The 22491-nt window shown below is 55.8% G+C and overlaps 3 protein-coding genes and 1 long non-coding RNA gene across 5 annotated transcripts; 3 read left to right on the plus strand and 1 right to left on the minus strand.

Moving 5' to 3' along the window:
* The first annotated feature begins 279 nt into the window (after window positions 1-279).
* On the plus strand, window positions 280-8949 carry MINDY4B (MINDY family member 4B). The gene is made up of 12 exons (XM_066556258.1): window positions 280-383; window positions 636-663; window positions 1501-1638; window positions 2339-2458; window positions 4069-4160; window positions 4397-4562; window positions 4953-5018; window positions 5549-5619; window positions 5776-5845; window positions 6160-6318; window positions 7154-7334; window positions 8697-8949. The coding sequence occupies exons 1-12, from the start codon at window positions 280-282 to the stop codon at window positions 8837-8839; spliced, it is 1338 nt and encodes a 445-aa protein (XP_066412355.1). The 3' UTR covers window positions 8840-8949.
* Window positions 8950-10999: 2050 nt separating this feature from the next.
* Window positions 11000-14374, plus strand: SIAH2 (siah E3 ubiquitin protein ligase 2). 2 transcript variants are annotated; one of them, XR_010784193.1, is made up of 3 exons: window positions 11000-11430; window positions 11959-12675; window positions 13927-14374. XR_010784193.1 is itself a non-coding variant. In XM_066556646.1 (2 exons), exons 1-2 carry the CDS (start codon window positions 11062-11064, stop codon window positions 12514-12516), a joined length of 927 nt encoding a protein of 308 aa, XP_066412743.1. In that variant the 5' UTR covers window positions 11000-11061; the 3' UTR covers window positions 12517-14374. The 2 variants fall into 2 exon arrangements, 1 of the variants encoding a protein (XP_066412743.1); XM_066556646.1 differs by having other exon boundaries at window positions 11959-14374.
* On the minus strand, window positions 11761-16450 carry LOC136560675 (uncharacterized). The gene is made up of 2 exons (XR_010784194.1): window positions 16130-16450; window positions 11761-16032 (listed from the first exon to the last, which is right to left on the minus strand). It is a non-coding gene; the product is annotated as an uncharacterized lncRNA (long non-coding RNA).
* Window positions 16451-16856: 406 nt separating this feature from the next.
* Window positions 16857-22350, plus strand: ERICH6 (glutamate rich 6). The gene is made up of 9 exons (XM_066556259.1): window positions 16857-17069; window positions 17876-17974; window positions 18051-18208; window positions 19168-19232; window positions 20023-20456; window positions 20593-20678; window positions 21023-21175; window positions 21446-21671; window positions 22084-22350. Exons 1-9 carry the CDS (start codon window positions 16857-16859, stop codon window positions 22348-22350), a joined length of 1701 nt encoding a protein of 566 aa, XP_066412356.1.
* The last annotated feature ends 141 nt before the right edge of the window (window positions 22351-22491 follow it).

Genomic DNA, 22491 nt, shown 5'->3' on the forward strand with positions numbered 1-22491 from the left:
GTGCTGGACAATGCCCCCGCTCTGCCCCACTTTGGGAAACAGCCCCGTTCCTGCTCATGCTGGACAATGCCCCCGTTGGGAAACAGCCCCGTTCCTGCTCATGCTGGACAATGCCCCCGCTCCTGCCCCCGCTCCCGGCCCCGCATTCCCCGAGCAGCCGCTCCTGTGGCATTAAACATCATTAAACATCATTAAACATTGATGCTGCCGGGCTCTCTGACTCCCCGGCTGGCGGGAGGGTCGGTGCCTGCGAGGGCCAGCGCGGCTCCGCTTGGGGCCATGGGTGAGCAGGGCGCCGGGCACGCTGCGCCTGCACCGCTGCAGGAGATCGCCAGCAGAATCTCTGACCTCAGCAAATGGAGAGAAATCTTCAGTTTCCCCGGGTAAGGTTTTTATTCCGCTTCTTTAACACAGTTTTAATTCCAGGTGGTTATTTAATGCAATTTTTCAAGTTATGTTTTATTACAAAACTTATGTGACAATGACAAAAAGTCCTTGTGTACCCAGTAATATAAATGCTACAGGTCTTATTCTTCCTTTGTTCTGGGGTTCTCTTCTGGCTGGACTCCAGTTTCTCCACATGCTAGGAATACCTCTGTTGGGTGTTTTCATTTGTACTTTATTTATGCTTTCAGCTTGGAAATCAACAGCACGACTCATCAGGTAACTCCTTTTCCAAAGGTAATATTTTCTGTTTGTCTGGTGAGTTTTGGGCTGTCATTAGATGGCACACGTCCATACCTGCAGCCCACGTATCTATGGAGATTCATTTCTCATGCTGCTTCTTTGAGAAACAGACTTCAGTTATTTTGAAGTCAAAGGGGCAGACCAGTCCTACACTTGATTAACCTTTCCATCAAAAACTAATGGTTTTCATGGTGAGTTTTAGAAAACAAACTAAGATCTCTAAAATGTAAGTATTTGGAAAGCCTGCTGTGCCCTTAGGTTGGGAGACACTGAAGGGTATTCAGTATACAGTTTGTCGGTAATTCAGACAAACACAGCACTATTACCTGCTGCAGTCATCAGCTCGGAAGGATGTGTTGGGAATGTCTGAAAACAGCTGGAAGTCAAGGGCACCCCCATTCCAGGGCAGCCCGTGCCCCCAGCCCCCTGCCAGCCCAGGCGCTGTGCCCACCCTGGGAGCACTGGGGCCACGCTGGGTGATGGAGCAGCGGCCCCGGGTGATGCCCAGGGGAGCAGCAGCGCCGGGTGAGGCACTGGGGGCACGCTGGGTGAGGGAGCAGCGGCCCCGGGTGATGCACTGAGGGCACACTGGGTGATGGAGCAGCAGCCCCGGGTGATGCCCCACGCTGGGTGAGGGAGCAGCAGCCCCGGGTGATGCCCGGGGGAGCAGCAGCCCCGGGTGATGCCCGGGGGAGCAGCGGCCCCGGGTGATGCCCCACGCTGGGTGAGGGAGCAGCGGCCCCGGGTGATGCCCCACGCTGGGTGAGGGAGCAGCGGCCCCGGGTGATGCCCTGCCTGCTCCTCTCCCTGCAGCAAGGACGGAGCAGCGCTGGCCACGGACCGCCCGGAGCCGGGGAGTCCCCGGGGTCACAGCCGCCCTCCACCGTCCCCCGGCCCCTCCTGCTCCCTCAGGGCATGGGTGGCTGCCCCATCTCCCCGGACACGGCCATGGTGAGCTGCCTGCTGAATTAAGAATGAGCTGTAATTGAATCTCCTGAAGGGAAAGAGACTGGGGAGCCTTTCCTGGTGCTCTGACTGCAGGGTTCAGCCTGCTGTCAGCTGAACAGGGTGTGGAATGGGGATGGATTATTTAGGAGACTCTTAACAAATATGGCTGGAATGCCACCTTAAAGCTGATACGCAATAATTCTCAGGAGAGACCCAGTCCAATGACAACAGGCAACATTTCCCTGCACTTGGAGGCTTCCCTGACAAACAGCCTCAGGAGGCAGGATTATGGAATCTTAGAATTGTTTGGCTTGGAAAGGGCCCTTAACACCATCAGGGAGGGATTTCAGCTCCTGCTGAGTGCCTGGCCCCAAAAGCACTGCTGCCAGGTGCTGTTGTCCAGCAGCTTGGCAGATCTGCAGGCAATGGCACGATGGGCCCTGGTGCAATCTTCCCCAAAATGCGCACTGTACCCAAATGTAAAATGTAAATGTACAACCAAGCTTCACCAGAGTGGCTGAGTGCAGTGTGAAGTCCCTTTACTGAGCTCAAACGTCACTTTGCTCTGAAGTGGTGAGGCCTGGCTCTAGGCAGCTCTGGCTGAGGGCACGCGCGGCACCTGCACCCTGAGAGCCCTGATGGGACAGACCCTCATGCCAGGATGAGAGCCCTGACCCTGGCCCCTCTGCCTCCTCTTCCACAGAGGCTGCAGCAGCTGCTCTTCAGGAGCACGGCCCCGCTCTTCAGCTGCGAGTGGGCAGCAGCGCGCTTCAGGTTCCACCCGCCGCGCTCCCACCTGGCCTACGCGCTGCAGGCAGGAAAGGTGAAACTGTCACACAGCACCTGCCGCCAGCTGCTGCTGCCACAGACACTCCTGGGAGCTGGAGCAGGGCAGGGGCCTCAGCAGCACACACACCTGTACCCCGCACATCTGTACCCCCATATATCTGTACCCCGCACACCTGTACCCCGCACACCTGTACCCCGCACACCTGTACCCTGCACATCTGTACCCTGCACACCTGTACCCCACACACCTGTACCCCACACACCTGTACCCCGCACACCTGTACCCCGCACATCTGTACCCCCATATACCTGTACCTCACACACCTGTACCCCGCACACCTGTACCCCGCACACCTGTACCCCCATATACCTGTACCTCACACACCTGTACCCCGCTCACCTGTACCCCGCACACCTGTACCCCGCACATCTGTACCCCCATATACCTGTACCTCACACACCTGTACCCTGCACACCTGTACCCTGCACACCTGTACCCCACACACCTGTACCCCGCACATCTGTACCCCCATATACCTGTACCCTGCACATCTGTACCCTGCACACCTGTACCCCACACACCTGTACCCCGCACACCTGTACCCTGCACATCTGTACCCCCATATACCTGTACCTCACATACCTGTACCCCGCACACCTGTACCCCGCACACCTGTACCCTGCACATCTGTACCCCCATATACCTGTACCTCACACACCTGTACCCCGCACACCTGTACCCCGCACACCTGTACCCTGCACATCTGTACCCCCATATACCTGTACCTCACATACCTGTACCTCACACACCTGTACCCTGCACATCTGTACCCCCATATACCTGTACCTCACATACCTGTACCTCACACACCTGTACCCTGCACATCTGTACCCCCATATACCTGTACCCCACACACCTGCACCTTGCACACCTGTACCCTGCACACCTGCACCCCACACACCTGCTCAGGAGAAATGCAACAAGTTGCAAAAAGCTCGTATCTTTTCTGAGAATTAGACTTACCTGATTATTCCTGCTCCACCTAGAAATCCAACAAGTGAAGTCACCTAGACTATAATTTATAATTTTCTGAGATGGAGGTTTTCTTCTTCCTTATTTACCATCACAACGCTGCACCCAAGAAAGCAGAAGGCCAAGATACACACTCAAATTGTAATCCCCCCACCTCATCCGGGGGCTGGAATGCGAGGTACAACCACGGGTGCCACTCCCTGCATTCCAGAGCTCGGTGCTCATGGAGGGAGCACAGCCCTGGTGGGTAAGCACAGCCCTGGTGGGTGTCAGCACGGTGGGGAGCGGGCACAGGCACTCCTGTGTGCAGCCTAACATCAGCCCTGGCTGCCCCAGCACCTCTGTCCCTTTGCTGCGAGGCCAGAGGGGACAAAAAACAAACCTTGGGGCTTCCCAGCACAGAGGGTCCCTGGAGCTGGGGGCTGTTGCTGGGACAGAGGGAGGAAGGGCACCCACCCACAGGATCCCTGCTGCCCCTGCACATGGCCAGGGCTACCCTGCAGCTTCTTCTCCATAAGGGCTTCTTGTTGTCCCCCTGGCCAGGGACGGCTGGGTGTGACAAGTGCTCATTCAGACTCCTCAGATGGCAGGGGCTGTTTTTCTTTTCCTAGGGAGGAACAAGAGCCATTCTGGCAGCTGTACAAGCACACATCATCACATACCTGCTCTTCACAAGAGAGACAGAATGTACCCACCTGGAAAGGTAAGTTGCTGGGCCTCATGGGACTCATGAAAATTATTTCCATGCATTGCTTGGTCAGAACCTCTGGGTTCAGGCAAACCGGATCCAGGTTCAGGTGGGGATATGCACTGGGAGAGAAGCCTTGGCTGACTCCAGGCAAGGTTTCTTCCCACCAAATCCTCTGATTTTGGGACAGTGGCATGTGCCCCCTCCTCTGTGGTGCCACAGTCACAGCCCCTGGTTTCCCCCTGGCACAGGCTGTGCCAGCTCGGGCGCAGGGAGCAGGGGCAGGCACTGGCCACAGCCCTGGCAGAGACCCTGTGGGCAGCAGGAGGAGGTGGCAGAGCTGTCGTGTGCCTCGTCACTGCCCCTGTCACCACAATGCCACGTGCAGGCTGCAGAGCCAGCAGCTTCACCGACAGAGTGAGTATGGAACCGTCCTCTGCCATCGGGATTTTCCTTAGAGATACCTTTGGCCTGAAACGCAGGACCTCCTGCACCTGCTCCCCCACTTATGTTGCCCTACAAACAGGGATCACCCCAGGCCCAGGTCTTGCTGTGGCCTGTGATACATCCACCTCCCCTGCACCAAAGCCCATCTTCCTTCTCCTGCAAAAAGGAGAGTCCTGTCACCATAAAGCTGCTGCCCTGACTCCCTGCACAGCGCCAGAGCCCACAGCTGGGCAAAGGGGCAGAGCAAACCTTTGCATTGTTCTTTCACTTGACTAATGGAACAACAAGATTCAAAAGCTCGGCTTTTTGGTATAATTCTTGTCTCCTTTGCACCACCCTCACGGTGCCCATGCCCAACAGATCCGGCTGTTTGAGTTCTCAGAGAAAGCTGCTGCTCAGGAGTTCATCTCTGATCACATAAACTCTGTAAGTGGGGATAACTGCTTTATCCAAGTTATTTTCTTGCTAGATTACATCTTATTTCCCAATCAAATTGGGCATTTTGGACACAGCAGTGTTAACATCATCAGGATGTTCACATAATTAATGTACAGTTAGTTCATGGATCATTTCCAGCCTTTCCTATGGGAAGGGATTCTGCTCCCATGTAAACCCCTGTGACTTTACCCATTATTCCAGCTCTTTCAGCCCACAAACACTGGGTAAACAGGGCAGCATTTTGTACATCATTCAAAGATGTGATTCCTTGCAGCCTCAGCAAAAATATGGGGAAAATTGTACAAAACGCACTTAGCCAATAACTGGAAGTTTCTTCTTTCTTTTTTTGCCTGATCCTATTAAAAAAAAATTAGTTACAAAATATTCCTGGAATAACACCTTACTCATCTAACTCAACACACTCACATAGGGCTGTATTGAAGCAGAGGAATTGTTTTAATTAAATATTATTTACAGGCCATAATTCCTCCCCTGTGATGCCTTATTTCTTTTTTTAGTTCAAAGGTGAAGGAAGCCATGGAGTGATCCTATTTTTATACAGTTTACTTTTCTCTAGGACACTTGAAAGGTATATTTTGCTTTTTGAACATCCTCCTGTAGTTTAGTTTCATCTCCTGAAAAGCCTTTTCCTTTCCTCCCTTTTCTGCTGGCCAGGCACGGAGGTACAGTGTTGCCTCTGGCACAGGCCCAGTGCTGCCCTGATGATCTCTGCTGGGCCACACAGGGTCCAAGAGGATTTGGGTGACGCAGCTCCTCTGTTGAACATCAGTTCTGGAAACATCACCTGTACGGAGGTAGGATCAGCCACATGTCTCAAGCATTCTGGTTTTATTATTCCCACATCCGATTTAGGAAAAAAATTATCACTTGGTAATTAATCCAAAGAAAAAAGAAGCCTAAGTTCATAAAAAAAATATTTTGCAATTTTAATCATGACTGTACACTTAAAAAACAGGTGATGATGATGATGATAGTAACAATAATTTCTAAAATGCCACTGGCAGCCCGGCATTGCCCTATTTGTGGCAGACGTGACAAGCTGGGAGCAGGACATCCCGTGCACGGGGCGTTTGCCCGTGTCGCCGGTGTGAGCGGGCTGTTTCCGCAGGCCGTGCTCAGCCTGCTCCTGACGGGCCGGGCGAGCCCGCGGCAGCTCGGCGGCGGCCGGGAGCCGGAGCGCGGCGCTGGGAGCGGCGGTGCCGAGGCACCGTGCCCGCGGGGCCCCGTGGGCTTCCTGCGCTGGGAGCGGGCGCCGCTGCAGCGGCAGGTGAGAACAGGGACGGCCCCAAGACAGCCCCAGGGCAGCGGGACCCCGGCACAGCCCAGGGGAGCGCAGGGACAGCCCCAGGACAGCCCCAGGGCAGCGGGACCCCGGCACAGCCCAGGGGAGCACAGGGACAGCCCCAGGACAGCCCCAGGGCAGCGGGACCCCAGCACAGCCCAGGGGAGCGCAGGGACAGCCCCAGGACAGCCCCAGGGCAGCGGGACCCCGGCACAGCCCAGGGGAGCACAGGGACAGCCCCAGGACAGCCCCATGGCCAGTGGGACCCCGGCACAGCCCAGGTGAGAACAGGGACAGCCCCAGGGCAGCGGGACCCCGGCACAGCCCAGGGGAGCGCAGGGACAGCCCCAGGACAGCCCCAGGGCAGCGGGACCCCAGCACAGCCCAGGTGAGAACAGGGACAGCCCCAGGACAGCCCCACGGGCAGCGGGACCCCAGCACAGCCCAGGTGAGAACAGGGACAGCCCCAGGACAGCCCCACGGGCAGCGGGACCCCAGCACAGCCCAGGGGAGCACAGGGACAGCCCCAGGACAGCCCCATGGCCAGTGGGACCCCGGCACAGCCCAGGGGAGCACAGGGCAGCCCCAGGACAGCCCCATGGCCAGTGGGACCCCGGCACAGCCCAGGGGAGCACAGGGCAGCCCCAGGACAGCCCCATGGCCAGTGGGACCCCGGCACAGCCCAGGGGAGCACAGGGCAGCCCCAGGACAGCCCCATGGCCAGTGGGACCCCAGCACAGCCCAGGGGAGCACAGGGCAGCCCCACGGCCGGCGGGACCCCAGCACAGCCCAGGATCCCAACAAGTGTCCCCCTGGGCAGGTGAGCCCCGGGCTGCGGACGCCCCGGCTGCCCGTGTGGCTGTGCAGCCTCTCGGGCAGGCACAGTGTGCTCTTCGGCACTGACAGCCGGCTGCTCTCCGACTGGAAAGCCGAGAGAATTTTCCACCTGTACTTCTACAGTGGGCAGCAGGAGCAGACCCAAACTGCTCACCTGACGATAGGTACGGACCCAGATTTACCAGGGACTGAGGTATGGGCAGCGCAGACAACTCATTCCTGCGTTAAACAAACACTCAATACAAAGTTTAAACACACCAGGAAGCTGGACTGTTTCATGATTAGTTCAATATTTATAACAACATTCTCTCCATCTGCCGGGGTTTTACCCCACCCAGCCCTTGAGCCCCGTGTGGCTGCTCACTCACACCCCCACCCACAGCATCAGGGAGGGAATTGGCAGGGTAGAAGCTAAAGAACTTGTGGGTTGAGATAGAGATAGGGTAATAGGAAAAGCAAAAGCCACACACACACAAGCCAAGGAAAATAAAGAATGAATTCGCTTCCTCCAAAGGCAGGCAGGTGTTGCAGGGCCCCATCACACACAGCAGTGACTTCGGAAAACACACATCATACTCAAAAGGCCTTTCTCTTCTCTTCCTTGCCCCCACTTCATATACTGAGCATGATGTCACAGGGTCTGGAATACCCCTTTGATCATTTTGGGTCCTCTGTCCTGGCTGTGTCTTCTCCCAGCCTGCCATGCACTCCCAACCTCCTCACCAGCGTGGCAGTAGGTGGGAGCAAAAAGGCCTTGGCTATGGGGGCACTGCCAGGAGTAACAAAATCACCTCTGTATAATCAACCCTGTGTTCAGCACAAAGCCAAATCACAGCTCCATACCAGACGCGGGGAAGGCAATGAATTCTATCCCAGACAAAACCTGCACACCAACGCAGCGAGGCTGGCATGCAGCAGGGCCACCTGCCTGGCTGGCTGCGGCTGAAGTCTGTCTTCCTGCCCAGCACCAGGTGCCACCATGGCCCTCGTGTTCCCCACCAAGTTTCATATCCCCTCAGGAGGGATGAACTGCTCCTGTAGCAACGCTTGGGTTGTGAACCAGGCTTTGTGCTTGAGGTGCAAGGTTCTTGTTTCTCTGCTGCTGTGCATCACTTACCTTCCTCACTGGGTGCCTCCTTCCTTGCTCTCCTTTCACTGCAGCATTTAAAGCAAAGTCAGAACCTTGAAACTAAAGGGTAAATTTGCAAGGAAGCAGAGTGATTTGAGATAACTGTCATGATACCTGGTGTGGCCACAGATACTATCTGAGCATCTGCCCAGAAAAGCAATATGCAAACACATCGTGCAAGGAGCCCAGAGCTGCACTCAGAGCACCGGAATTTCCCGGGGGGCCCTCGGCGCAGGGGCAGTCCCCAGCCCGGGAGGCCCTGCTCAGCGCAGGACAGCAGCACCTCTACACCAATGCAGCTGCAGAGGCTTCTGCTTTTAGCTGTCACTGAAGCCTTTATGAGTGGGGTTGGGTTTTTAAGATTTTTTTAGACATTTATTTTTCACTTCCTCTTCAGACACTCATTCGCATCACTGGGAAGAGGCTCAGAGAGAAGGCCCCTGCAGCCCAGGGAGGAGGCGCCCAGCCCTGGAGATGGCAATCAGGACCAAGTGGGCAGGTGCGACCGTCAGCTGGAACGGGACAGACCCTTTCTTCTGAGGAGGGAGCAGGATGGACCCCCGCTCCTGAAGGGTACTGCCATCTCCCACACACTACCAGCTGCACTGGTCACTGCAGTCTGGAGGACAAAAAGCTCTCTCCCCAGTCAAACAGCCTTTGGTGCACTGAAGGGACACCCTGTCCATAAGGCATCACACCCACTGCAAAAGCATCCACTGCAGGAACAGTGACTTGCAACCCTGTCCCACTGCATGCCTTTTCCAGGTGGTAGGATGCAGGTTCTCCTGCTCCCCACCACAGCTGGCAGGAAAAGAGTCAAGCACTGGCAAAGATGCCATGGCAGTAGCGGAGTCTCCATCCTTGGAGGGACTGAAAAGCTGTGATGTGTGATCTGGGAACATGTTTAGTGGTGGCCTTGGCAGTGCTGGGGTAATGGTTGAACTTACTGGGTCTTAGAGAGCTCTTTCAACCCAAACTGCTCTGGGGTTCTGCGATTCAGTGATTTTACTGCCTTTGCCAAATCCTGGCACCCTACATTCACCTGACAAGCATGGGCAGGGCACATTGTTTCTAGCTGACAGAAACCACTGTCCACTTCCTTTTTCATTGTCATTACTCCAAAACGACCTGTAAGTCACACCCTTACTGTGTTGCTAACAACAATTGAGAACAATAAACCTTCTGCAAGTGATCCAGAAACTTGGTTACGATTTATTGAATTTTACAAAAAACAAAAAGAAGCCGCGGCACCCAGCCAGAGATTATGCTGGGCCGGGATGAGGTTACAGCAGACGCGAGGTCTGCGATCGCACTGCGGGGCCGCGGCTCAGCCCCGGCGCTGCAGGCCCTGGGCACCTGCAGCTCCCGCCGCACCGGGGGCATGCACGGGCCCGGTTAGTGGCACGGGCCCGCCGGCACGGCACGCTCCCGCTGAGGGACACGGGCCCGCCGGCACGGCACGGTCCCGGTGAATGGCACGGGCCCGCCGGCACGGCACGGTCCCGGTGAGGGACAGGGCACGGTCCCGCTGAGGGACACGGGCCCGCCGGCACGGCACGGTCTCGGTGAATGGCACGGGCCCGCCGGCACGGCACGGTCCCACTGAGGGACAGGGCACGGTCCCGCTGAGGGGCACGGGCCCGCCGGCACGGCACGGTCCCGCTGAGGGACAGGACACGCTCCCGCTGAGGGCGGGCAGTCCCGCTATGGGGCACGCTCCCGGTGAGGGGCTGGCAGGGCACGGTGCCGGTGAAGGGACACGGTCCCGCTGAGGGGACACTGTCCCGTTGAGGGGCTGACAGAATACGGTGCCGGTAAAGGGACATGGTCCTGCTGAGATGACACGGTGCCGGTAAAGGGCTGACAGGACACGGTGGCGGTAAAGGGACACGGTCCCGCGGAGGGCACACGGTGCCGGTAAAGGGACACGGTCCCGCAGAGGGGACACGGTGCCGGTAAAGGGACACGGTGCCGGTGAAGGCACACGGTCCCGCGGAGGGGACACGGTGCCGGTAAAGGGACACGGTGCCGGTAAAGGGACACGGTCCCGCTGAGGGGCTGACAGGACACGGTGCCGCTGAGGGGACACAGTCCTGCTGAGGTGACACGATGCCGGTAAAGGGACACGATGCCGGTAAAGGGACACAGTCCCGCGGAGGGCACACGGTGCCGGTGAAGGGACACAGTCCCGCTGAGGGGCTGACGGGACACGGTGCCGCTGAGGGGACACGGTGCCGCTGAGGTGACACGATGCCGGTAAAGGGACACGATGCCGGTAAAGGGACACAGTCCCGCGGAGGGCACACGGTGCCGGTGAAGGGACACGGTCCCGCTGAGGGGATGCTCCCGCTGAGGGGACACGGTGCCGCTGAGGGGCTGACAGGACACGGTGCCGGTAAAGGGACACGGTCCCGCGGAGGGCACACGGTGCCGGTGAAGGGACACGGTCCCGCTGAGGGGATGCTCCCGCTGAGGGGACACGGTGCCGCTGAGGGGCTGACAGGACACGGTGCCGGTAAAGGGACACGGTCCCGCGGAGGGCACACGGTGCCGGTGAAGGGACACGGTCCCGCGGAGGGGACGCTCCCGCGCAGCACGGGCGGGCCCGCGCGGGGCACGCCGGGAGCGGGGTGGGGGCCGCGCGCAGCCGCCGCTCGCCCAGCGCCGCCCCGTCCATCGTCCTCCTCCTCCGCCGCCGCCGCCGCCGCCGCCTCTGCCCCGTCCCCAGCGCGGCCCGATGGTGGCGGCGGTGGCGAGGCGCGATGAGCCGCCCGTCCTCCGCCGGCCCCGGCCCTAGCAAGCCTTGCGGAAAGCAGCAGCAGCACGCCCCGTCCCCCGCCGCCGTCCTGCCGGGGACCGGCGGGGCTTCTCCGCCGCCTCCCCCTCCTCCTCCTCTTCCTCCCCCCCAGCAGCAGCAACAGCAGCAGCAGGAGCTGACCTCTCTCTTCGAGTGCCCCATCTGCTTCGACTATGTCCTGCCGCCCATCCTGCAGTGCCAGGCCGGGCACCTGGTGTGCAAGCAATGCCGGCAGCAGCTGAGCCTCTGTCCCACCTGCCGGGGCTCCCTCACCCCCAACATCAGGAACCTGGCCATGGAGAAGGTGGCCTCGGCTGTCCTCTTCCCGTGCAAGGTAAGGATGAGGGGCTGGGCAGGGGGACGGGCGGGCCGCCCCCGGGACCACCCCCGATCCCTGCACCCCTGCCGAAAACCCCCAGCCATCATCCCCACATCCATATCCCCAGACCACCCCCCACATCCCCCTGCAGAGGACACCCACCCACCACCCCAGTTGTTGAAACTAGAATCCTCTGTTCTTTTTAAAGAAAAGGAATATCCAAGCCAGGACCTCTCCAGCTGATCTGGACGGATCAGATCTAACTGCAACAGCAGATCTAAGTACAACTCAGCCATACAGCCCATTTTATCTAAGTGCTTGCATTAGGAAAAAACAACCACAAAAGACAAGAAGAATCCATTTTAAGTGGAAACAAAAACTAAGTAAAGCTCAGCTTGAATCCAGGGCTCCATACAAGTAATGTAATATTTGCAATGAGCACGGTAGCTCTGGTTGATCACCTGTGTTTGCAGCTGATGGGTGGGAGCAGCACATACTAGTGCTGGTGCCTTTCCTGACGGCTTGTGTTTGGTCTCTTTCCAGTATGCCACAACAGGCTGCTCCCTGACCCTCCACCACACAGAAAAGCCAAAACATGAAGCCATCTGTGAGTACCGTCCCTACTCCTGCCCGTGCCCCGGTACCTCCTGTGACTGGGAGGGATCCTTGGAAGCCGTGATGTCCCACCTCATGCATGCCCACAAAAGCATTACCACCCTTCAGGGAGAAGACATCATTTTCCTTGCCACAGACATTAACCTGCCAGGGGCAGTGGACTGGGTGATGATGCAGTCGTGCTTTGGTCAGCACTTCATGCTGGTGCTGAAGAAACAGGAGAAGTGCGAAGGTCACCAGCAGTTTTTTGCCACCGTGCTGCTCATTGGCACCCGTAAGCAGGCAGAGAACTTTCAGTACAGACTGGAGCTGCACGGCAGCTGCCACCGGCTGACCTGGGAGGCATCTCCCTGCTCCATCCACGACGGCGTGCTCGTGGCCATCCGCAACAGCAACTGCCTCGTTTTTGATACAGCCACTGCACACCTCTTTGCTGACAACGGAAACCTCGGCATCAACGTGACGATTTCTATGTGTTGCCCATGATGCATTGCTAGCAGACTCGAGCTGGCTGGATGTAGTGCTTCACTGGGGTTTGGTTTTGGTTCCTGTTTTTTACGGTGTTCAACTGTGTCATCTTGTATGCTAAGGTTTCTGACTAGCCAACGGTTGCAACTTTGGGCAGAAGAGGAACAAGAGTGTGCTGTAAGTAATCTGAGCAGGACAAGGTCTTTTAAAATTCTTGGGTGCCTTAGGAAGATTACACACACAGTTACCTTTTATAATTTAATTATATTTTATGTAAAGAGTGCTTCCATTGGATATATGGCTTAAGAGGCTCCTGTTTGGAGCACACCTATAAGCCTTTTCATCAGCAGTACAGACTCCCTCTGATGCTGGTGAGCTTTAAGAAAAGGCTTTAGTATCACTAGAGGGTTTGGTTTGGAAGAGACTATCATCTGTTCCAATCCTCCTGCTGTGGGCAGGGACACCTCCCACTGTCCAGGCTGCTCCAAGCCCTTTCCAACCTGGCCTTGGACACTGCCAGGGATCCAGAGGCAGCCCCAGCTGCTCTGGGCATCCTGTGCCAGGGCCTGCCCACCCTCCCAGGGAACAATTCCTAATTCCCAATATCCCATCTCACCCTATCCGCTGGCAGTGGGAAGCCAGTCCCCCTTGTCTGTTACTCCAGGCCCTTGTCCAAAGTCCCTCTCCAGCTCTCTTGTAGCACCTTTAGGCACTGGAAGGAGCTCTAAGTTCTCATGATTTGCCCTCAGTGAAGCCACGTTGGCTATCACCAATCACCTCCTTATTTTCCATGTGCCTTAGCATAGCTTCCAGGAGGATCTGCTCCAAGCTCTTTCCAGGCACTGAGGCGAGACCTGACCACCTGTAGTTCTCTGGATCTTCCTTATTCCTCTTTCTAATAAAAGAAGGTTATGTTTCCCCTTTCGAAGTCAGTGGGAACTCCTCTGGACTGCCTCAACTTCTCAAACACGATGGATGACAGTGGCCAAGCCACTTCCTCCACCAGTCCCTCTGAACCTGCAGGTGCATCTCATTAGGTCCCATGGACTTGTGCACCTTCAGGTCCCTTCGACCTCCTCTACCCCAGTCCTCCCCTGCTGCAGGCAGTTCTTTGTTCTCCCACTCTCTGCCTTTGCCTCCTGCGACTTGGGCAGAGTGGCTGGAGCAGCTTGCCACGAAGGCTGAGTCAGAAACATGGCTGAGTACCTCAGCCCTCTCCGTGTCCCAGGGAACTGGGGCTCCCATTTCCTTCCTTAGAGGGTCCACATTCTCCCAAGTCTTCTTTTTATCACCGGTGTACCTATAGAGGTTGCTTTGCTTGTTGCCCTTGATGCCCCTGGCCAGATTTAATTCTTTCAGGCTTTAGCATTCCTAACCTGATCCCTGGCTGCTCACAATCCTCCCTGGCTGCCTGTCCTTTCCTTGTAGGTGGGGAAGGAAGGAAATCCAAGGAACCTCTCACAGGAGAAGCCGTGGGGGGAACAGTAGGTACTTCAGCAATGTTTCTCCATTCCCTGCTACCTTACAGAAGGGAAGGGCACTGGGTCAGCTGTGGTGGTGGTTTCAACAGGAAAAAGGAGAGAAGGGGCTGGATGGCATGGTACATTTCACATGGAATTGCTGGCTCCTGTCTGCTTTAGGGGGATCAGGCCAGGTACAGGTGCAAGCAGGAGGCACAAGTCCCACAGACTGCAGATGGATGGAGCCAGAGACACAGGGATGTCCATGTGCAGCTGCCCTGGGACACATTCTACTATTGATTATTGTAAAAGATTCTTAATATAGCAAGAGCTTTATGGCCAGTGTCTTGTCATTTGGTATTTAAGTTTTGTTGCCATATTTCTTTTATTTTGCAATAAATATTTTGCAAAACCTGCGCTGAGGAGCCGTGCTAACCCACGAGTGCGCGGCAGCTGCTCTGCGGTTACGCCGCGTGCTCGGCCGTGCTGGATCAGCTGGGATCCCCTGGCATGGGCTGGCTCTCCTGGCGGGGTCCTTGCCCCTGCCACCTCCCCGCCACCGTGCTGGCACCACAACTGACTCTGCCTGCAGCTCCCACCTCTGCCGTGGGATCGTTCTGCTTGAATCACTGACAGCAAACAGCAGCTCCCCGTGGGCTGTGCCAAACCTCGTCCCTGTGCCCTTTGGGGGAGGCACTGAGCCACGGGGTCACACTGCCAGGGGAAGCCTCACAGGGGTGGAAAACGGCAGGTAAAGGGACAGGTGAGACTTGGTGTGAATAAATACAATACAAACGAGGAAAACCAGTCCTGACTGTTCCTCCTGGGAGAGCTGTGTCCAAGCCCATAGCAGCCATCACCAGCCCTCAGAAAAGTGCACAAGAATAAGTTTAGCCTCAGTGAAGGGAAGCTCAGTCTGGCTGCAAGAACTTGGAAGTAGCCATGGAAAAAACCTCCCAAGGATTTACTCTCTAGGCACTGAACACCAACAATTAAAGATTCTACATCTGGTCTCACTTACACTGTGCTCTGGCAGAACTCTGGCAGCATCAGCCTGGTGAACTAATTGCTCCCTGCATAAGCAGGATCAAAGTCAAGCCATGCTTCCAACACCTGTTACCACCTGTGCTTTCATCAGGATTCATCAAGCAAGAATTCCTAAGGATTTGATTAATTTTTCTGTAATTCAGTAAAACTTGTAGTGGAAGGTAGTTTTCTTACTGACAGCTGGGACGTAAGAGGATTTTTGCATAAAGTAAAACTCCAAAATGTGTCTTTGAATATAGCAGGATTAATTAATTACTCCAGTGTTACCTGTAATCCACATTAGATAAGTTAACACATGTTATCATTAGGTCTGTCCAGACACTCAGTTCTGAAGAAGTGGCAAACTCTTGTTAGATTTCACTTCAAAAAAACCCACACAAAATGAACCCATCACCTCGTGTCTTTTCTGACTGAAACTGAGTTTAGGATAAGGAATACCTCAGCTGGCACTGCCAAGAAAAGAGGCATTTCCAGTTCAGGTCATTGAGCAGATAGGTGACATTCATTCAGGATTCCCTCTGGTTTCAGGTTTTCTTCCCAAGGCAGCTGATATGACTTGCCAAGTAGAAGTGTGACAGTTCCTCAAGACATTCAGAAGAGGTTATTGAGGCCTGCCTGGTTCTTGGAACAGAGCTGACCCCTCTCAAGCCCTCAGACTTGAAAGGGAGGGTGAAGCACATCCGGACAGAGCTCACAGCAGACAGACCTGTATGCTGGGCAGAGCGCCAGCCAGGTGCCCTGCAGCCCCTTGGCTGCTCTCCAGCCCACCAGGAGCACCTGCTGTGGTTCTAGAGTTCTCCCTAGAAACTATTTCCACTTCAGACACAAATTAAAATGCACCTGTCAGGGACTGATGAGTTTGGAGCGAGCACAGCTCACCTCGAGGGGCCTGCCCTGGCCGTGCCTGCCGGCCCTCTGCTGTCGGGACCATGGAAGTGATCTCGCAGTGCTTTGGGGAGTGCTCGGCACCGACAGACACCAGGTGAGCCACCGAGACACTGGCTGCACCTCAACACTCTCTTTCCATCTGAAATAGAAGTGAAACTGACTTCTCTGTTGTGGAACTCACGTGCTAGTAAGACACTGCGAATTCTTACCGACAGCACAGCTAAAGCAGCACACACCTGCTCTCCCGAGGGGAATCCAAACCTGGCTGGGTTTGTGCAAGACGGTTTTCTCTCTTTTATTCTCCGAGCTGTATGTGCAGATTCCTTGGAGAGGTTCGACAGCGCCAAGTCCTACGGGAGAGATCGGGAAGATGTGTGACAAACGTGTGACACAGGTGTAAGGAATCCACTCGGGCAGGTGTTCCAGGTGCAGACAGGTCGTGTCCGAACAGGCAGTCACGTCGGGTTTGGTAACGCGTGTCACCCCCAGTCCAGCTCCCAGCTGCTCCGGGGCTCGGCAGGCGCGGAGCGCCGGGACGGCGGGACCAGGACCGGGCGCGGCGGCTCGGGCCCCCACCAGCACCACGGGCCCCCGCAGCCCCGCGCAGCCCGGCCGCCTCCGGCTGCCCCGTGAGAGCCGCCCCGGCTCCGCTCCCGGCCGCGGGCCCCGGGCGGTGCGGCCCGCACGGCGCCCGCAGCCCCGCCGAGGCGGGCACGGGGAACGGAGCAGCCGCAGCTGCCGCCCGGAGGAGCAGTGCCGCGGGGCAGCGGCGGCCCGGGCGGGACCGGGTACCGGGCGGAGCGGCGGGGCTCGGGCCCGGCCGGGGCTGGGGCTGGGCCCGGAGCGCCGGGGCGGGGCCGGGTACCGGGCGGGGCGGGGCCTCGGGCGGAGCCGCCCCGCGCGGTCCCGGCGTGCCCCGCGCCCCCGGCGTCGCCCTGGAGACGGCGGCGCAGCGGGCCGGGCATGGACGGGCCGGGCCGGGCCGCGGAGCCCAGCGGAAGGGCGGACGATGCGGCGGGCGGGCCCCGCTGGCCCCCGGCCCCCGAGGAGGGCACACACCACCCGGCAGAGCCGCAGTGCGGGACGCCCCCGGCCGGCCCGCAGCCCACCCCCACGGGCCTGCCCACCCTCCTGGCCTACAGACCCGAGTCCTCAGAGGCAAACGTACACCACGAGGTCAGTTGGGGTTGGCACTCCCCGCTGCTTCATTCACACGGTTCTATGTGGAAAACTGGGAACCAACGCCCTTTGCCGAGCCCGCAAAGGAGCCCCTTCATGACAGGTTTTTCTTCTGCGAGGCTGTTGAAACAGCCTGGGCACCAAGAGACTATGCAGCCCCCCCCCCCCCCCCCCCCCCCGCTGCATCCTCTGTTGAGAATTTCCCAGCAGAATATTTTGTCTAAATCAGACACAAAATGTATATAAATAGGTACAGCCACCTAATACAAGCAGGGCACAAAGTTCCCCGTAACCCTTAGCAAAGTTACCAAAGAGTTAACTCAAGGCACGAGGTGAGGAGCAAGGGAATTTTGTTTCAGGATATCCAGTACCGATCCTCAAAACACACCCTGCTGTCAGCCTGTTTTGCATCTGGTCAGATGTGACCAGCTCTGTATCACCAAGTCTGCTGGTGCTTCCTCAGAAACTCCCACAACTGGAGTTTTTCTCTCTGTAATGCATTCAAATCCTCAGCTCCAGTGTTCTGTGCTCTCAGCTTCCCTGGGAAGGAGCAGAACTCACAAATACCAATCATTCCCTTTGTTTGGGGGCATTTATTGATTTATTTATAACACATCTGCTATTCTCTTTGGTGGTTTCCTGAACCTAATGTTTTGAGTCATTCCACGATATCCCAGACATGGATCTGTCGTGAGTGCCCTTAGGTGCTTTGTCACATCTGTTGCGTTTTCACCGTGCTAACCGAGGATCTGGGGGCTGGTGCCCCTCGTCCTTACTCCCTGCTCTCCCCACCATTGCTGCAGGCAGAGGAGGATGCTGAGCCAACCTGCGAGTACTGTGGCAACCTGCTGAGGCCGTTCCCCTTCTCCCAGGATGTGCCTCTCTCTGAGGACCAGGAGGACGTAAGCTGGCAGGGAGGACAAGCAGGGGTTTGCTGTGGAACAGCCACACTCACGGCTCTGCTCTCTCACCCTCTAGAAATTCTGCTGCAAGCGCAGCCGGGAGCTCTATGAGTTCATCATGAAGGAGAAGAAGAGGCTTGAGGATGCCAGCAGCCTTCCCAGAGCTGTCAGCACCCAGGAATCCCTCAGCTCTGAAGCCAACCTGCTGCTGTCAAAGGAGCAAGACAGCCAGAGGTACTGGGAGGACTGGGGATCAGGTCTGTGTAATGAACAACAGGGAGCTTTGAGGGGAATAGGAGCGTTAAGAAACCGCAGGGAGAGGGATGAAAGAAGAAAAACCTTTGCTTTAGGCACCAGTCCTGATTCTCTCTGGTCCCTCCTGGCTCCCCTTATTGCCAGGCTGCACAAGGAGGTGGCAAGGCATGTGCTGAGTGAAACATTAATTCCAATCCTGACAGATGAATTATCCAGAGACAGGTAGAGCCAAAAAAACCCACAGCTGTGGGAAGGGACAGTATTTGGGTGTAGCTTCTACCTCTGGCACTGAAACAAAGCTGGTGTTTGTATTTCTGTTTTGATCTATAAACTGTGTTTGGATTACAGTTTCCAGAGTCACACACAAGAACTCTGCAAGTTCTCAGGCTGTTTAGCAGGAGACCCAAAGCTTGTGCAAGAGTTTAAGCCTCCAGGGAAAGTCTAAGCCACAGGTGTACTGGTTTAGTTTTCTTTTCCTTTAGGGAAAACTAAACCAGTACACCTGGAAGTAAACTGTTGGTCTCCTCAAAAATCCTGCCTACTATGTACAGAGCACACACCAAACCACTGTCAGATTCACAGGAAGCTACACATGAATAGTGAAAATATTCTTGGAGATGAGCTGTTTTCTTGATCTTGTGGTCGTATGTCCTTCTCTTTCACATAAAATACTGATCCAAACCCCATTAAAATATTCAGCTCTCCTTCCAGCAGAGCTGATGCCACTGCAGTGGCAGTCTGTTCACTGAAATCTGTGTGGGCACAATTCCTTTCTGCTGAGGTATGAGTATTTTGGTGACGCTGTGCTGCTTATTACTTGGAATTGTGAGCAGAGAGAAAAATAGATTCAGAAATTGTGTTCCTAAAGCAGGGGTATCCACTACTTGTGGCTTTCTAAACATGATATGTGAGGTGTCAACAACACTTCTATTTTCCAGGCAGCAGAAGAGACACCTGGCTAGAGAGTTGGCTGACCAGTCTTTAAGGCTGAGTGCCACTAAAGGTGAGCTGGTATTTCCTTATGGATTTGTCCATTTATCTCAACAGTGCCTTCAGTGGAATTGCTGGTTTCTAACTGGAGGATTTTATATAGCGACATGTTTGTTCATTGTCAGATAAGCAATCTCATTAAATTAGATACAAATCATTCCAAGTCTTGTCCTCACACATGAGCACAAGAGGAGGCACATCCTCTTTGCACAGAGTTTGTCATGATTTTCAGTATGTATCTGTGATGTTTCCAGCTGAGATGCACAGAACCTGACCTGAGAGGATGAGTTGGCAAAGCGAAGCCCTTAGGAAATAGGAACTGCCAAAATGAGTCTTGCCCATATTTTGCCTGATCAGGTGGATATTCCATCAATTCCTAGTCCAGGCTGTAGATGACTGAGCAGCCTTTGGATAGAGGAGTTTGGACAGGTGAACCAGATTTACGATATGGGCATGTTTTCAGAGAGGATGGCAGGGCAGTGAGGCTTCTGGAGCACTGGGATCTCAAATGGTCAGTTCCAGTGCGTGGAGCCAAATGTTATCCCAAAAAGTTGCTCTTTACACAAATGTGTGTATATATGTAACTGAAAAAAATGCTATCTTTTATCATAATCCTGTGCTCTGAAATAGCTGAGCACTTTGGACTGCCCTTGTTAGAAAATAGCCCGAGACAGACTGTCAGGATGGAGCGTTTCAGCCAGGAACTCCCTCTCCCCCAGTTACAGCAGAGGTGTCGGGCAGCCCCACGGGGAGCACTGCCAACCCTCTCTGCTGCACAGAAGCCCTCTCCCTGTGCTCTGCAGGGTTACAGCAAGCTGGATCCGCTTCCTACAAGCCTTCCCAGGAACTCGCATCTCCCGAAGGTGGGACACCAGCGCCTGTTGCAAGTGCAGCCAAGCCCGAGCCCCGGCCTAAGGAGAAGCCCAAGCCCGAACCTGAGCCCCGACCCAAGGAGAAGCCTGAACCAGAATCCCAGCCCAAGGAGAAGCCTGAACCAGAATCCCGTCTCAAGGAGAAGCCTGAACTGGAACCCCGGCCCGAGGAGGAGCCTGAGGAAGAGCCCCGGCCTGAGGAGGAGTCTGAGCTGGAGCTTTGGCCCGAGGAGGAGCCCGAGCTGGAGAACGAGCCCGAGTCCCAGCCCGAAGAGGAGCCTGAGTCCAAGAAAGAGCCCAAGCGCGACAAGAAGCCCATGTCCCGCAGCGTCCTCTGCTACGAATTCAGTCTTCTGGGGAAGAAGGCAGGTACCTGCGGCCGACAGCGACGGGAGCACCTTGGACATGTCAGCACTCCGAGCTGGCAGAGCCTGGCAGTGCCCATTTTCACAGGGCAGCTGTGCCAGACTGCCCTCATCCATTTTATCCTTCCAATCTTAGGTGGGGAAGGGTAAATTGGTGCAGAAGTACTACAAAAATGGAAAGAAATTCCTTACCATGCTCCCAGACGGAACATCACAGTTATTGTATCCTTTACAGGGTTCACTTGCCTGCCTTAGTCCAGGGCTGTTACTAATTTTAAGTGTTCCCCGTCCGCTTTATTACAACCCAGCTCATCGATCCCACTTGCTCTGAGGAGCAGCAGCAGTGAAACTTGACACAGCTCCTGGGCTGAGGTTTCAAAGAACAGCCAGCTCCAATGAGCAGTAGCTTCCAAGACCCAGCCCAAGGAAGCAGCACACTTTTTAACACTGTGCTCTGGGTAATATATCAGTTTTTACACTCCAAAGTAGTACTCAGAGGTATTTAGTGTGTAATAACAGATCAACCAAGCAAAGCAGGCGGTTACAAACACCTTACCTAGTGGCAGCTATCCATCTGGAAACCTGGCCATCATCATTGCACAAGCCAAAGACCAGCTGATGTGCATAGTACAGGAAGACGAGCCAAGGACAGCCAAAATCCGAGCACTGTTTCAGTCTGATGGCAGGAGCACATGCTATTACCCTTCCGGAGATGAGTGGTGCGTTCAGCAGCTTTGCTGTCTCCTCTGTGCATTGACATTCCAAAGGCCGTAAAGGCTATTTTTAATAGTATCCAAAAATAGACAAATTTAGCAGCTCATAGGCCCTGCTTCAGGTGCCCCCAGAGCAGCAAGGCAACCCAGCTGTGCCTTGAGAGGTGGGGGACAGACCCTGCCCCTGCTGTGCCTCTGTCCCATCCCTCAGAGGAATAAGAGACCTTCTGCCACAAGAGCTTACAGGGTTCAGAGCTTCCATTTCCCTTTCTTTAGGATAAATATGAGTATGCAGGGTGGGCAGTATTTGGACCAAGCAGGCAACAGGGTAAGAAGGTGGATGTGGCCGAACTTGTTACCAGAACCCCAGGTCCCACTGAGCCCCATTTTCATCTCCCTGAACCACTACGTGGGGGTCAGGATCCTGGCCCAGGACAAGATCTTCGTCTCCTTCCTCGCCATGGGGCGACAAGCAAAACTCAACATGGGAACCAAAGTGCAGGTAATTGTTCCTGTGCTGAGCCACTCCCCACAGCGGGAGCGGGGCAGCCAGGGAAGCTCCCCTCCCTCTGTGCTTATCCTGTGTATCCCGTGGCGGATGCTCCCTATGTTGTCCCATGCTCCATCCCCAAAAAGAAAGCTGTGGAGATGCACATATTCCTGCCACTCCTATGGAGATGGGACACTTGCCAGCCCCAGCTCTCTGCAAGGGGCCACAGTGTGGGACTCCACTCCCAGGCAGATGCCTGGTAACATCCCCAAGGTCACCCTGGCTCTATGATCCATGTGGGCAGGGTGCATGGCAGCTCCTTTCCTCCGCAGGCTCCTGTCCCAGGGGCAGGTTTGTCTGCTGGAGATGGAAGCCCCATGCCCAGCCAGGGTGGCTCTGCTGACACATGTGCTCTGTTCTGCAGGTCAGCACCGACAGCCAGCTGCCTCCTCCAGCCCGGCTGGGTGAGGACGAGCTGCTGCTGCTCGCCTTCCGTGTGAAGATCCTGCAGCTCTTCGACAGGATGCGGGGATGCCTCAACTTCCCCTCCAGTGAGCAGTGGAACAAAATGCAGCCTCCCATGTACCTCATCAGCCAGGCTGTGAAGATCCTGGAGCTCTGCATGACTGCTGACATAAGTGATGAGCTGGCCAACTCCATCAAGGCGATAGTAAATGCCCAGCAGCTCTGACCAGTGTGTGTGTGGTGTAAGGGAAAATGAGCCAGAGACAGCCCCTTGACACTGTGGCACCTGCATGTGCTCAGCAAGATTTCTCCTCTGGCCCTGCCTGCCCTGGTGCAGAGCAAAGGGCAGTCCAGGGCTGATCCACAC

Source organism: Molothrus aeneus, chromosome 10, assembly GCF_037042795.1.
Source record: "Molothrus aeneus isolate 106 chromosome 10, BPBGC_Maene_1.0, whole genome shotgun sequence".
NCBI classification, from domain to species: domain Eukaryota; kingdom Metazoa; phylum Chordata; class Aves; order Passeriformes; family Icteridae; genus Molothrus; species Molothrus aeneus.